This window comes from Perissodus microlepis, chromosome 3, assembly GCF_051167445.1.
Source record: "Perissodus microlepis isolate ML-2025 ecotype Zambia chromosome 3, ASM5116744v1, whole genome shotgun sequence".
NCBI classification, from domain to species: domain Eukaryota; kingdom Metazoa; phylum Chordata; class Actinopteri; order Cichliformes; family Cichlidae; genus Perissodus; species Perissodus microlepis.
In genome coordinates this window covers 23,652,984-23,669,810 of record NC_140463.1, presented here as the reverse complement: position 1 = coordinate 23,669,810, position 16,827 = coordinate 23,652,984, and the positions used below count along the sequence as shown (strand labels likewise).

Genomic DNA, 16,827 nt, shown 5'->3' with positions numbered 1-16,827 from the left:
GAGGGACGCTGGAAGGAAAAAAAAAAGGACGAAATGAGAGCCAGCGGTCGTGCAGCAAACCCACTTTACATGTAACTGTTGCTAGGGAACCTTATACTCCATCTGTCTCACACCTTTTCAACAAGACAATGCGTATTTTGTCACATGCTCCAGGTTATAAAAAGCTTCCAGGCAGGTTTGGTGATGGCTCAAAGCATTTGTGCTGTCCTGTCAAAACAGACCAAACTGTGAAGCACTTCTTAACCTTTAACTGCCATCTGAGGAAACTATATGCTCTAATATCACAGTTTGTACCGATCTCAGTGTTTAAAATATGCCTTGGTTGTGTCTGTGTGTGTGTGCGTGCTCAAACCTGTGTATAATAGTGAAGAGGTCTTCGGTGGTGTGTGTTGTAGGTGTGCTGGCCAAGAAGTCGTCATCTGTTTCCTCTTCGATGTGCAGTACAGTCTTTTCACTGGCTGCTGGTTCATCTAAGCAAGGCACACAAATCATGGTAAAACATATAAAGTAGAAATGCTAACCAGCCACTTTCTCATGCACCTTAGATGATATAAATTTTAATGACCAAACAGCTAATCAGCCAATCACATGGCACCAACTCATTGAGTTCAGGCAGAAATGTTCGAGACAACCTGCTGAAGATCAAACTCAGCATCACAATGGTGAAGAAATGTGATTTAAGCGACTCTGAGGATGGCCTAGTTGTTGGCACAAGATGGGCTGGTCTGAGTATTTCAAAAACTGCTGATCTGCTGGGATTTAATCACATAACCATCTCTACAGTTTACAGAGAATAGACCAAAAAAGAGAAAATATCCAGTGAACAGCAGTTTCATGGATGAAAATGTCTTGTTGATGTCAAGCTACAATTTGCAAGGACTGGTCAAGGTCCAAAATTGAACATGGGAAAAATGTTGTCTAGTCTAATGAGTTTCCATTTCTCATGCAAAATTCCGGTGACAAGGGCAGAATCTGGGATAAACAACAGGACCTTCTTGCTGTGAGGGAACAGTGCTAACCACTGCACCACTGTATGATCTGTCCAGGATGTACCCTGGCTCCAGCCCCCCTGCAACCCTGATAAGGATAGGCAATGGAAGGATGGATGGATGGAACATAAATGCACGAGTCCTTCCTTGAATTAATGTTTCTGGATGTTGGTGGTTTAATGGTGTACAGGATTTCACTAACTAAACATTGTTTAAATGCCACAGCCTGCCTGAGTACTGCTTCTTTCTTATGACTACAGTGTACCCATCTTCTAAAAGGCTTCTTCAGGCAGGATGACACACAACATCACAAAGTGCAAATCATCGCAAACTGGTTTCTTGAACATGAAAATGAGTTCACTATACTCAAATTGGCTTCCACTGTAAGCTACAGATCACCTTTGGGACATGGTGTAATGGGAGATTCACATCATGCATGTGTAGCTTACAAATCTGCAGCAAATCTGTGATGCTATAATATCAACAAGGACCAAAATCTCTGAGGAATGTTTTCAGCACCATGTTAAATTAGGCAGCGCTGAAGGCAAAGGGCACTACTATATGTAGGTGTACCTAATAAAGCAGCTGATAGGTGTATATCAGCTGGCTTTGTGCAATATGTAAATCTGATTTGGCTACAGAGAAAATTAGGTGATAATGAAATAATGATGATAAATGTCATCTTCACTGTTAAAAACAGTGTGAACCACTCTGTGTTTTGATTTGGGCTCATTTTAGAGCAATGGGCCTGTATCAAAACACAGCAGAATCAGGAGGGTATGTATTAAAAATTAGCAGGTATAAGTCCTAATCAAATGTAGAAGCTCTGCTAGACAATTATCACCAACACAAACACATAAAAAAATCACAAGAAACAATGTCTGCAGTGAAACAAGACTAAAAGCAAACTATTAGCTAATATATGTTAGAAAATGCAACATTTGTGTTGGGATGTTTTTAATTAGAAACGATTAGAAGGCCAGAAAACTCCAGTACAAGATTTATGGTATATTTTTGTATTTCATCATTGAATGAATGTACAACTACCCCTACCCTGAAGCGGTGATTCTGTAGGACAGGGACCACTGGTGGAGAATAGAGGGACTGCAGGAGGCGTGTGGACAACCAAGGGAAAATAACTACTTAACTTTGACATGTTTCCATCAAACTGTCCAAGTAAATTTTTTACACAAAGATATTTTCTTTTTCCATTTTTCTACAAATCAGGCTCTGGATGGTATATAAACAAATCCCTCTGTCAAACTATAGAAGGGAATCAAACTAGAACTTTTTGGTGTATGTAAGTATGTGCGTGTAATGTAAAATTTTACAGTATTAAAACAATTATTAAAATGTAACCTATATCACAATGACACTTCCTCAGTCAGTTATTGAAAAAGAGACAATATTTTAAAAACGGTGCTTTTGTTTTAAAAGTTTTTAGACTATTGGATTAAAATGTGCAAATGATGTAAGTCTTGGATTAAACACGAACAGCTTTGTATAAATGTTAAGTAGAAAAACACATTTTCTGTGGTTTCTTTCCTGTAGTCTGACAGAAGAAATATTATTGAAGTAAAATAGGCCAAAAATGTTTTTTGTTTCTAATGTCTCTGTAAAGCACTTTGAATCACCTTGTTGTTGAATTGTGCTATACAAATAAACTTGCCTTGCCTTGCCTTACATGTAGTGTGTAGTGTCTCATCTTTAAAAAAATTAATTGATACATAAAAGCCCTTTTATCTGGTCTTATGAGTCTTATGAGACCACCATTCAGTGAAAACCAACTTTTAAAGCTTAATAAAGTGGACCCATCAAGACATACCTGTCCCAATCCCAGTACCAGCCATCTTCCCTTCCAGCTCTGTGAGAGAGGAATCTTGAAGAGAGGATTGTAGTGATGACTCTTTGGAACTTTCTTCATCTGTTCCCAAGTGGTTCTCATCTTGCTCAGGCATGTCGGGAACACTGGGAGCATTGAGAATATCATCTGGTGGGAATGTTCCTACCGGAGACCGAAGGCCCACGGGGCTGTCAGTCTGTGGCGTCTGACGGTCTGTGCTGCCATTAGTGGAGGAGTGGACTGACGTGGGAAGAAGCAGAACATTTGGCTTCTTGGGGACTGGAGGTGGAACCTGGAAAGGATTGAGAAGGTTTCAAAGAATGAGAAATAAGGAGAGTTGTGAACTGTGAATATGTTTTTTAAATTGTTTGCCTTTAGAAGATACTCAATGTTTAACCATGAGAATACTCGGGTAAAAGAACAATATATTTAATTTGGTTACCTTGGGTTTCTTTTTGTCTGACAGCTCTGCCAGACAGGATACTGTCATCCTTGAGGGTAGCGTCTTGCTCTTGTCCTGAAGTTCTGGGGCCTCCTGATTGCTGCAAGGTGAAGGGAGTGAGCCTCCATCTTCGGGGCCAAGACGAATCTCTTGGTCAACATCAAATTCAGGCTCCAAAACTGGGTCTTCCAGGAGAGGCTGAGGGTCTGGGAGAGGAGGGAGATCAAACAGGGACTGGGATAGGGGGAGGAACGATTGATCATAGGCAGTTTGTGGAGCAGCCATAGAGTTTGAATCTGACAGAATAGTGGGATTTGTTGGAGCTTGTGGTGGAGGTTTTTTGGGTTTTGGCTTTTTCATGACTTTGTAGATGTTGCCTAGAGGCACAGGTCGGTCTACAGGTGAGGCAGGAGGCGAGTCAAGCGCCAGAGGGGAAGTGGAGGAAGGAGAAGGAGACTTGAGAAGAAGGTTCATGGGCCGTTTAGGTAAGGGAGGCTTCACTGCAACAGGTGGTTTAGGTTTTGGTAGAGTGGGTGGTGGGCTGGGATCCTCGCCTATATCGCGGCCATGCTGTTCCTCTTCGATGGTGTCAGAGGCTCCATCAGGGTAGTCTTCTAGGTCTCCACGAGAAACTGAACGAAGCCGAACAGTCTTTAGCTCATTCTGGGTAACCATAGGCAGTGCCTGTGAGGAACTCGGGCTGATCTTTCCTGGCTTTGCTGCTGTCGAAGTGTCAGAATGCCGCCGGCTGGCCTTTTGTTTTGGCTTGATGGACGAAAGCTCCAGATGTGCATTCCCAGGCATTTCAAAGGACAGTCTAGACCTAGCAGCTGGATCCTTGGGTGATGGTAGAGATGATTTCCTCTCTGGGATTTTGGGGCGCATCTTACAACCTATTGTACCTGTTGTACCCACAGTCCCCTGACCTGCCAGATGACTGAGTGGAACAGTTGGGGTGGGAGTCTCTGACTGGCTGGAATAGCCACTTGATGGGGACATAAGTCCTGGAGGTTTAAAGGGGGATGATGCCTTGATGTCAGTCTCCATGGAAAGCTGTGAGGGTGATGTGGCTCTCGAGGTGGAGGGAGAGTCAAGAAGGGACTCTGAGCTACCTCTGACTTTCATACATTCGATCACTGTGGTACCTGTTGCTGTGCTGGAGCCTGACAGAGACCTGAGGAAGAGCAAAGAAGAGATATGAAGTTTTTTTTGCCAAATCAAAGTTTGCCAAACACGTTTGACAACAAAACATCCAGGATACCTATGAAATGATGTGAGAAGACATAATAAAGATGACACAATAATAATAACTTTGTAGCACAAGTACTAAACATCCATGTGTAGTTTCCTACCTGTATGGATCATTGCTCTTCCACTCCCCTAGCTGCCAGTGCGTGGGAAAAGTAATTTCTGTCTCCCCCTCCCTCTCTGGTGCCTGGACCTCTAGACTTGGAGGTCTGTCATTCCCTCCTTGGCCTGGCTCTCGCTCACCAATACTGGTTTTAGACGAGTTGGGCAGAAGGAAATCTGGCTGAAAGTCAGGGAAGTGATCCCTGGGGATGTGCAGGCTCTTTGGTCGGCCATCTCTGTAAAGACCACCTTGATGGTGTATTCTGCCCTCAGCTTCTCCAAGGTTTTTCATAAGAGAGACACTCCTCACAGGGGGTGGTGGCTTTCGTTTGGATTTTTTAAGGGAGATGGAGCGGGAACGTAGGCGCAAACGGCCTTCTGTGCTGTAGTCTGAAGCTGTGACGGAGATTGTGTCAGTCGTACTTGCGCTGTCTTCTGAGCTCCCTCTAGGGTAGAGAAGGGCGTAATTCTCACCTAAGCCGAGAAAGTTGTGATGCTCTTGTTGGTGGTCCATAGTATTCCCATTTCCTGTAGATGTTATATTACCATCCGGATGGCCTATAACACCCTCTGTGAAACAAAAAGATCCAGAATCTGTGGGTGTGGAAAGGGAACGCTCTCGAAACTTGAAAGCATTCTGTGCTGCTATGGAACGTGCCGACCTCTCCCGTCCTCTCACTGCTTCCCCTCCTCCTCCCCCTCTTCCTCCATCGACTGCAGCCCCCTCTGTCTCACTCCGCTTCCCTATGTCCATGTTATTCAATGGTCTCCGAGAAGGGTCTGTCACAGTCTTGAATGAGCTTGAATGTCCTGAGCTCACCAGCATCACCCCCTCCTGGGTCCCTCCTCCGATGATACTGTGCTGTTTGGGTGGTACCGCTGGTCCTTTGTTCTTACAGTAATTGTAAGGCTCGTTCCACGCTCCAGGAGAAAAGGTGGAACCCTTGGGTCCGTTCCAGGAAGCGGTGGGTGTATTTGAGCAGAGCAGCCCAGAATGGTCCATAGTTTCTGGGTGAAGGTGATCTGGGGCAGGCAGCCCCAAACGGTTGTCTGTAGAGAAGAGAGGGAAAGAATCAATACAACAAAACTAATCACACCAAATTCCACTGACTGTGGACACTCTAAAATAAAAGGTTATAATAAAAACTTCTAAACATCACATATCTATCTCTAGCTCTACCCATTCAGAAAACTATTCTGACCAGAAAAGGCACAACCTGCCTTGACATCTGTAGCCTCTGGCATTAGTCCATACACAGTGTGTATCATTTGTTTACTGCCTGATGAGAATAGCCACCTCGATGGGACAAGACTTAGGTGTCCATCTGCATCTAAAGGACAAAGGTCACTCTTTTGAGGATGCCAATGTTAACATTTTGGATACAGAAGACAGATGGTTTGAAACAGGAGTGAAAGAAGCCATCTATGTCCACTGTGAACTACCATCTTTGAACAGAAGGGATGACTTACAATACCAACTGTCTGCCATCTATAATCCAGAGGATCAATAGGGGGTCCATGACCCTCTTGGAGACACTACCATAGGGCTTAAAATCTGGGATTCTCCACCAGTTTTCTTTTTTGAACGAAAGAAGTTTCAGACTTTCAAAGAAAGTCTGAAAGAAAGAAGTTCTAAGAAAGAAGTTCTTTCTTAGAACTTCTTTCTTTCAGACTCTTTTCTTTTTCATGCTCCTTACACTACGATGACCTAGATGACCAAGCACCTTTACAGACATACTTTCCTGCCTAACAAACCTCCATGCTTAAAAGATACATACAAGGTAACATATTAAAAAGAAAAACATATAGAAACTTATCTGCATAGACCTTTCCTTCTAAGGAGGGAAAGCGGATCAAAAACATTCTTTTTTGCAGGTGAGATAGAATCACACCAGAACTTGATCAGAATCCAATATTCCATGCTTTAAGCTATGTGCTGTGGTATAACCACAGAACAAATAAGCATCTATGGACATGTTTTAGCTGTTCCTCGAGATGAAATGCTAAATCATAACTTATAGAACTGAAAAGTTGAGAGCATTTCTTCACTGTCTGATGTGCAAAAGGTGTTTTTCATCTTCACTTGACTGGATTTGGCAAGAGTTTGATTTCTCAACTGACTGGCTGAAGTTAATAGACAGATGGTTCTTTCAAACGCGTGCCATTTTGCAAGTATGGCTTCACAGATGGTTCTGTAACAAGTTATCTGGTGTGACAGGTTACCATATCATGCCAACCAAATGCCCCTTCACAGCAACAGACCCACCAGATTCACCCACTGTAAGGATTGAGGGGTCAGTTTTTTTCCCCTTAATTTGTTACATAGGCCTAATAGTACATTCTCAACAATGCATATTCGTCCTGCAACAAAGGATTAGTTCTTAATTCAAGAACAACTGAAACACATTTTTAAATGTCAGATGTGGCTTCTTCTGCTTTTGTCTTCTTCTCACCAAAATTATGGGCTTATTCAGATGAAGCTGATTAAATGAACCCTTGATGCCCTGTGTTTAAATGTCCTCATTGAAGTAAATAAACCAGCAAGGAATGAAAAGATCCTGGCTAAAGGCATAGCTGTTCTTCACTAGGAAACATTGATTAGTGCAAATCCAGGGGAAATAAATTATTAATTCAGCATTAGTTTGTGTAATTTTCTTTGCTTAATTAAACCTTTGGTGGATACATAGCTGACTACCTTTGTATATTGGCCGTACTGCAGAAAGCAGTTATTAGTCATACACCTTTGCTTTGGGGCATTACCGTAGTTTTCGGGTCATAAGCCGCTACTTTTTTCCCACACTGTGAACACTGCGGCTTATAATGACGTGTGGCTAATGCATATTTTTTTTATGCAGCCAAAAACATTTTGCCTGGTAACAGTAGACCAATAAAATAGATAAGTAGTAAATATACAGTATATATTTTTACGTGTTGTTAAAAAACGTTGTAATGTTGTTTGTGCACTGTTCCGTAAAAAAACCATAAGCAACGTAATTTGTGTGTTACCGATACGTACGTATACTTAAAGGTAGCCGTGTTACAGGTGCTGTTCGAGGAAAAAAAACATTTGCAGTATGTATTTTTGTATGTTACCATAACATTTCTGTTACCATGGTTATGTTACCCTACGGAATAAATTAAACATTAAAAATCCTCACTTGTAATATTTCTGTGTAAATATCTCATATTACAAGTGAAACGCATACGGCTTAAAATCCGGTGTGGCCTGTACAAGTACAAAATTGATTTTCTTTCTAAAATTAGAGCATGCGGCTTTTAATCGGGTGCGCTCTGTAGTCCGGGGTTTACGGTACATTATTTATTATAGCCTAAAATCCGCAACATTATACCAGATAGCCCAATAAAATTAGCTGGTGAAGTATTTGGTAAACAAGCTTAACTAACAGTCTACCTTTGCTATTAGTGTTAACAATCAAACATGCAAGCTAATGCTAAATAACTCTTAGCTCTCTTTTGAATTTAAATATTGTGTTTATGGTAGATTGTTTTTAATGTGGTAGCTAGCGTTACTCTGTGTTGGTGCTGTAGGCTAGTAACAACCATCAAAATCCCATGGTAATCATTTCAAAAAGGGTCTTTCTCCGACTGGTTGGCAAGCGGTTGCTGGGGAGTGCTAGCTGTCACTAGGGGAAACTGGTTGCAAAGAGGTATTGCAGTTTTGCAGATGTGTGACAACTAACAATGTGATGTTAACTTGTTAACATGTTAACTTCCATTTTGGATGTCACAATCTTGGTGACATTGTGGCAATAAGTGAAAAAGGCCCCACTCACACAGGCTAAAAGACTGGTTAGTCACCCCATGGCAACCACCCGTTACTACGGAAAAATGTGTATTCCGCCAACTGACTTGCAAAAAACTCTTTCTGATTGCTTTGGTTGCTAGCTTGTGTAGGCGGTTTTACTTAGTTCTGCAAGTTGAAGTGAAACTGAAATGAAGACTGTCAACCTTCATAGAAGAACCTTCTCCATTCACCGTTTACATCACAATTTTCAACTTTCACTACAGCTCAGGGAGCAAATCATTAACCCTTTAAGACCTGCCAGAGCTTATCTTTAAATTTTTACATGCTGTAGTGCCATTTTTGGGAGCGTTTCAAATTGCTATACATCAATACAACTGTTATAGCCCAAATTTTAATAATATGTATGCATTAAGTCCGTAGTAACTACATAAATTGAAAAAAAGAGCAATAAACTACAAAAAAATTGAAAATCATGTTTGGTTTTCTACATTTCTAGTTAGAGAATTTTAAGAGGTTTATCCCTCAAAACTGTAAATACAAAAAAGTTGCACAAAAAAGTTTCCAACAACAGGAAATTTATTTTGAAAAAAGTCTGTGAAACCTTGTTTCACAGACTTTGCAATCTGAGTTTTAAGGATCCCAGAAACTATTCAGAAAAGCATAAACGCAACATGACTCTTAAAAATACCAGTATAGGCTTATAAAGCCCCGAAGGTAAAAAACTACATTTTCCGCAAAACTGACGTCACTTCCGGTTTCGGGCAAGTAATGGGGGACATGCGATAGTTCCCGCTGATGTCTATTCCAACGTAGGAAGTGTTTTGAACAACTGATCGGATCGGCAAAGCGTGTTTCTGGAATATTATGTTTTTGTTGCTGCAAGTGCTTTTTATGCAATTTTTGCAAAGCTATATGTGGAAGGAAAACGTGACCTAGGACAAGCTGATGGCATAAGATGTAAGTACAACTCCTCCGGTTTCATATGCAAAACAAATTATTGCGCTAGCTTACATGGTTTCGGTTCTACAGGGATTTAAAAATAGTTACGCAAAATGGAGCGTGCCCGCTCTGACCAGTTTTAAAGGGTTAATATCTGCAAACAAGTTTGTGTCTTCCATGTAAACTATGGGCAACAGTAGCAACTGCTAGCAACCGAAGCAATCACAAGGAGGTTTTTACAACCAGTTTCACCTCAAAAAACCCAGCAACCACTCACTAACCAGTCGGGCAGTCCAGGTTTTTGCTTTTGCTGAGTTTGTCAAGGGCCAGCCTGTCTCTAGGCCTGTGTGAATGTGCCTTAAGAAGAAAGGAGAACATTTTTTCTTTTAAAACTGTATGTAAATCCATAATCAATGACAAAATAAATACACATTTGTCATGTTTGTTGAACGAAAAACATAATTCAAACAAAAGAAAATGTCCTGCTCTTGCATACATTTCTTTTCCTAAGTATTTAAAGTGGGCAGAAAAAAAATGATAGTCTTTCCACAGCCAAGAACTGTTCAGTGCTACTAACAGCAATACTAAAGTTTTATCTGAAATACGAGAAGTTCACGAGTATAGGAATCTCATTCTGACATTCCCAGATTCTTTCTTTTCTCTCTCTTTCTCTTGTCTTTGAAGGTTGCGGCACACTTTATGTGAGGAGTAATAAGATCTGCACCATGGAGGGAGGGTAAAGAGCTCCCTGTGATGGTCACACACACCTGCAGGTAAGGTTGTGTCGAGGTCAGAGTGTGTCTTCCTCAGTGGGAGATTCTGGTGCGGTGTGTCGGTAACAGGCTCCAGGGAGTGGGGCTGGTGGGGGAAGGGGTCCCCGGGAGAGGGGGAAGGGGACGGAGAGTGCTGGAGAAGATCAACACCGTGGAATTTCAATCCTCTCCCTTCACCTGCAAGAGGAAGACAGCAGCAAGAAGGTCAGCAGGAGGGTGGGAAGACTAATTTTACCTGACACGCACTAAATTAAATAAAACAATAAATCCAATCATGTTGTTGACATGGCAATAAAGTATTAGATTATGGCTCTTGAGAGACAGCGATGTGAAGGCAGATCATTTGATATGATTTCAAGTCTCTCTTAAAAGGCTGCAGTGCTTTCCTCTCACAACTCTTGGAGATCGTTAACACAAACATGATTTACTGCTTCTATTAAACATTCACTCAGGTCACTTTAGTGAGACACAGTGTCAACCATAACTCTGTATTTGCATCAGGAGGCAACTTTTGGAGGTGAAAAAGGAAGAAAATGTGGGAACTGCCGTTTCTCTAGTGGCCACTTCCCTGGTGAAGATGACCTGCTGAAGTTCAAAGTGAGAATCAGAATGGTGAAGAAAGATGATTTAAGTGATTTTCCATGTTGTTGGTGCCAGATGGGTTGATCTATTTCAGAAATCTTGATCTGCGGAGATTTTTCCAATGACCATCTCTAGGGTTTACAGAGGATGGTGTGCAAATAAGCAAATATCCACTGAGCAGCAGTCCTCTGGGGGAAAATGCTTTGTTGATACCCAGAGGTCAGAGAAGAAAAGTCAGACTGCTTTGAGCTGACAGGAACTCAAATAACCGATCGTTACAGCCAAGATACGGAGAAGAGCATGTCTGAATTTGTAACACATCAAAGTTAGAAGGAGATGGGCTACAGCAGGAGAAGACCAGACTGGGTGACAGGTAAGAAGAGGACACACAGGCTCCCCAAAACTGGACAGTAGAAGACTGGAAAAATGCTGCCTGGTTTGATGAGTCATGATCTCTGCTGCAACATTTGGATGGTAGGTTTCGGGCATCTTCTGATGGCTGCAGCAGGATAACACACTGCATCTCAAAGCTCAAATCATGTGCGGTCAACAAATCTGCAGCAGCTGTGTGATGCCGTCATGTGAACGTGGACCCAAATCTGTGAGCAATGCTTCCAGCACCTTGTTGAATCTTTGCCACAATGAATTAAGGTAGCTCTAAAGAAAAAAAGGGAGTACACCCAGTACTAGAAAGATGTATTCTACATTTCTTTTTCTAAATTTCTATATTATCTAACTGTCTAATTCTCTCAGCTTACAAAACTCTCATACAATTGCTAGAGGCGTTGGCAACACTTCAGGTGATAAGACTAAAAAAATAATTCAAGACTCAGGTAGCAGTTTAGGCAAATTTGCGAGTAAAACAAAGTCAAGTGGAAGTCCAATTCTCCAACAACGTTTTTTGGTTGATACCTCCTGAATATTTTTCACTATAAAGAGATTTCAGATCAAGACTGTTTACATAAATAGTGTCTAATTAAAGATGCATTACGAACTCTGTTGATTTGCCCTTTTAATATTAACGTTTACTCTAAAATAGGATACAGTTAATGTCACAGAGTTGCCTGAAGCTGGTAGTTGTTTCCACTCTTCTTTATTTCCTGGCACATAATTGCTGATACTTCAAGTGTCCACTGTTTAAAGTTGCCTCTGACTCAGCAGGTGTTTGAGAAGTGGCATAAGCAACACTTGATGAGTTCATCTCAGCTGAACAAGTGGAGAAGACTTTGCAGCTTTCAGTTTCATCATCACCATAATGACTCCTGTACATGCATTACATTTTAATCCAGACGGGCTCACGGCAGACACGACGGAGAAACCTGCTGCTCTGTTGTAGCTCACTTCCCGTCTCCCTAATGTGTTTTGTGTGAGAACATGAATCCAGTGAGTCACTGGTGGCAGCAGGCACCTAGCTGGTTACCTTAATGACATACAGCGCCGTTTCTCACCCATCCCATTAAGCTATCAGCCTCGTTTTAGAGCAACAGTCATATTGGGCTCAGCCTGCTGCTAAAATTTATGTCCAACAATGAAATTGTGCCACTTGATGAAGCTCTTTTAAGAGGACTGCGGTACTAAAAATCAATAAGTCAAGAAAGCAAATAAACAAACTGGAGCCAAATCACCCCACTATTACCCACCCTGTGCCAAAGCAAACTTAAGAAACATGGCCGTACCGCTGACACTGACAGCTGTCACCAAGCACTCAAAACACAGATCTCCTTCACATTTGGAAGTCAGATGAGTCCAGCTCACTCTCCTTCCATTTTTCTCCCCCCAGCTGTGTCCCTCTTGCAGCAGCCTGTACAGATTATGCCTCCAGGTACTTAACAACAGAATTACAAACCTTTGATCTGTTTGAGAGAGCAAACAGAAAACTAATGGCAGATATTTGATGCCCAAACTAAACATTTACAGAAAAATCAACATATAAAGATGAATTATGCAAAGCTCAAAGGCGCAGAACAACAAAGGAAATGCGACTGAACCTAACACGATTAAGACTTGATGCCATGGCTCTGTTTTAGACATCAGTGACAACAGAGCTGATCAAAATCCCAGCATGAATAGTGCTACTGGTTTGTGAAGCCTCAAGATGAGCGTCTCTGCCAGAGTCATCTTGGTTGCAAAAACACCGATGTGACAACAAGGGTAGGGTCTAACAGCGAACTGGCTAATAACCTCTGATCGACAGATCTTTGGCCAATGAGCATGCGGTTTCATATCACAGCTAATCCTACATTTTGAAACACTTTATGACCAAGATTTACTAAACAGACTTGTTTATTTTATTCAGTGTGATCCAAAATGAGTGACTGAGCCCATGCATCCAGCAGAAAAATGTCCAACAAGGTCGAATCAGAAAGACTTTTACAAGACTGCGTGTCTTTCTGCAACCACATCTATCACCATCTTGTGGCCTGGAGATAGAATGCAGGATTAATGTGCTTCCTCACTGGCTTCATTTTTCTGACCCAGAAGCTGTGCCCATGTGTTTTACTGTCTGTGGTTGCAAAGCAGCTTGCAAATGCACAGCAAATTCAATACTGAATGAGATTTGTCAGTAGGTTGAGCAAAGTCATCTCATATAGCAACTGTGGTAGAGCGGTTTCTTTCAGCTGGAAGGTGGGTGGGTCGAGCCCTGGTTTGATCCCCTGCTCCTGCATGTTGAAGCATCATTGGGCGAGATACCGAACCCTAAGTTGCCTCCGATGTGTCTGTCAGTCCACGAGTGCCCGTGAATGTCAGATAAGATGCCTGAGCGTAACTTTTTTTTTTGTATGAATGTGTGTGAGGTCGGTTGAATGAGTTTTTTTTTCTTAATTACTTTTTTTTTTTTATAAATAAACACATCTTCTTACATATTGTTCAATGAAATCCCTGATACGTGACACTTGCATAAACCAATCCTGCAGCTTCTGAACTATAAGACATGCTCCATGTCACAATGTTTTTTTTTTCCAGTGAGCTGATTTATTGACTTTCCTTTATAAGAAACATGGTTTCCATAACTAGGTAGAGTATTAGGGAAACCTGGTTTCTCCAGGATAAGTTCACCTGGGAAAATTGACCGCTGATTCCTTTGTTCCATTAGCAGGTAGAAAGTTTTGTAATTATTTTTTACAAGCATGTGTAGCCCACTGTTTCTGCTGAATTGCCCTAACGGTCTATAGCACACAGTGTATTAAATTATGTGACCATAAACATCTTGACGCTGCTTAAAAACTATTTAAAAATAAAGAAAACAGTAACAAACTGCTGCTGCAGTTGCTTAGAAGAAACTTTACAGCAGGTATCTCTAACTTTTGCAGCCAACGTGTGCTAGTGTGACTTTTGTGAATGCTAAACCAGCATTAAAATGCTCTAAAACTCGAGGTTTAGTGAGCAACTTTGTCTGGAGCTTTCAGCTGTGTCCCATGACCAGCTAATCATTTTAACAAAGACGCTCAAAACTTGAACCCAGAAATTTAAATCCAACCTTTTCCAAAGCACTCATCAACAGTCATTGGCTGTCCCATTAAAATAATTTTAAAAGGGACACTTGAACTCTCTTTAATGGCACAACTGTATTTGGATGTGTAATAATGATTCCTGCTGTTACTTAGATGTCTGAAATAAACATGCTTTTATCACCATCTTAACATTTGGAAACCTTTTGCTCGGCAAATCATCAAACTAATAACTCTAATCATCAAAACTTCCTGACACTTCCTGCTTCTAAATCTTTGGACACTCTAAATCTTTTTTTCCCTAACAACAGCAAACCTGGATTCATGATTTAAGAAAAAGTCCTGACTCCTTCCGCTCGTCTGCTTTACTCATTGACTAACCTGCCCGTTTTTCCACCTGTCCTTTTATCTCCCCATCTTTCCAAGAGCCTATTCCCTTCAGTTATTCATCCTCTGTTTATTTTTGCAACAGTCTCCCTATTTAGCTCATTCACTGACTGCCACTCAATCGGCGTTCCCCTCTGTGCATGAATAAGCACGAGCGTTTGAGTCGGAGCATCTCCAGCTTTCCAGCAGAGAGGCTAAAGCTGTGACTCAGCCGTGGAGTGGAGCTAAATACGACTTCCTGTCTGACTGTCATGCATTCACCCACTTCCTGCTGGTGTGGGTCCCTCTGTAACGCCGACACCATAGTGACAATTTTGCATCCTCCAGTCTTGGCTAGCTAACTTTCCTACTTGAATATTCAGAGCAGTTCCCACTTTCAAGATCAGCCTCATCTCTCACCAAGCTGTTATTAGCAGGCTGTAAGTCTTCTTGTTGCTTCTGTGGGCATCACTAACAGACTCTGTTTAAACTATCAGCCTTCCACCAGTCACAGATCCTAATGTCTCCTCAGTATAAGCCTTGTTAAACTGCTCAGCTGCCTGCATGCAGTGAGTCTTAAGGACACAGAGGTTAGAATAGCTTTGGGCAAGAGAGAGAAACATGACAATCACAAAATACCACGTAACCGTACAGTATATTACAAGTTTCTAACAATTCTCATGACATAAAATAACATATAAGAGTGTTTTCAGTTTAAAAGTAGGACAACGTTGGGATCTAAGCAGAGTGATGGAGGCAAAAACGCACCAGACTGTTGCCTTAACAACACACATCGTTCAGACTTTATCTTTTGGACTTAAAACTTTTAAGGAATCAACATTAACATTCCAGCTAATGCCATAATGGTTTCTGGAGTGATGAGTGACCATATATTTGTAAAGAAGGTTATCGGCTAATGCTAGCAAGCCTGGCTAGCAAGCTACATGTATAACCTGCATGAGGGAAACATGCACAAAAACACCAGCCAATCACTGCTAGCGAACAGGCTAATGGAATACTAGGTGAGGACTGGCAGAATAGCTATGACCCTAATTTTAAGCTAACAAATTTCAAATGGATGGATTTGAATTTTTTTTTTTCAATCATAACTTGTGAAGTTGTTATGAAGGAAGAAATTATCCATAGAGAGACTCAGAGAAAAACAGTTTTTCCTGTCACACTATAAACACGGTTTAAGTCAGGTTTCCTTGGCCCGTCACTGTAAAATTGACTGCTAAGCCCCATTCACACAGACCTAGAAACCAGTCAGTATACTGTGAACAGCTGTAGTCGCAAGTGTGAAAAGTGCAAGTGTGAAACTTGTTGCAAAGAGGTATTCGGGTGCTTCACTATAAATCTTTTACCAATTGCTTTTATCACTAGCAGGTTGCCAGCATGAAAAGTACAACACAAACTAAAAAAACAAACTTACATGTGTAGCCTACTGTTCCTGCCTAGTTGCCCTAATGGTCTACAGCACACATTGTTTTAAATTATGTGACCATAAACATCTTGACGCTGCTTAAAAACTATTTAAAAATAAAGAAAACAGTAACAAACTGCTGCTGCAGTTGCTTAGAGGAAACATTACAGCAACTGCTAATGTGACTTTTTTGACAGGGAATGCTAAACCAGCATTAAAATGCTCTAAAACTCGAGGTTTAGTGAGCAACTTTGTCTGGAGTTTTCAGCTGTGTCCCATGACCAGCTAATCATTTTAACAAAGACGCTCAAAACTTGAACCCAGAGATTTAAATCCAACCTTCTCCAAAGTGCTGATCAACAGTCATTGGCTGTCCCATTAAAACAAAAGACACTTTGCTTTAAAATCAAAGCTGCACCTTTGAAACTAGGTGGTTGTGGTGATAAGGGGCAACTTTAACTTTGGAGAGGAATATTCTCCACCTCTTGTTTGCATTCCAGCACAACTCGGCGAGTAAATCTCGAGTGTCTGTAGGCAAGTCGGCCTCTTCCGGGCAAAATGCAGGTGACAGCAGAAATCTGCTTGGACAAAACAATCACAAGGAGATTTTTGGTGCAGCACTTTCTTTATGAATGTTTTTTCTCAGAAACAGCCAGCAACTTCCAGCCACTCGCCAACCAGTCGAGCATAAAGCGGTTAGCGAGTGCCAAACAGTTATCGACTCAACAGACTATGTCTGTGAAACCAAGTCCTAATTCAACATCATAAGTTGTTACTTGGTTTAGGGTTTAGGAAGAGAATGCTTTGTGGTATAGCACAGCCTTTTGCAACGTTAAACAGCACTTCACCACAGTTCAGTGCTACATATCTAACTTTATGACATCAATATGAGCAATCTTACAGCT

General features: G+C 41.4%; 1 protein-coding gene across 3 annotated transcripts in view; it reads right to left on the bottom strand.

The window, feature by feature from the left end:
• nhsl2 (NHS-like 2) overlaps positions 1-16,827 on the bottom strand; it is a 210,980-nt gene that overhangs the window by 5,171 nt on the left and 188,982 nt on the right. For all 3 annotated transcript variants that reach the window (XM_084923626.1, XM_084923628.1, XM_084923629.1), the window contains exons 5-9: positions 10,097-10,279; positions 4,627-5,674; positions 3,275-4,448; positions 2,815-3,124; positions 353-470 (exon numbers count right to left, since the gene is read on the bottom strand). In XM_084923626.1, the coding sequence (XP_084779752.1) occupies positions 353-470; positions 2,815-3,124; positions 3,275-4,448; positions 4,627-5,674; positions 10,097-10,279 (2,833 nt within the window). The remainder of the gene's footprint in view (positions 1-352; positions 471-2,814; positions 3,125-3,274; positions 4,449-4,626; positions 5,675-10,096; positions 10,280-16,827) is intronic.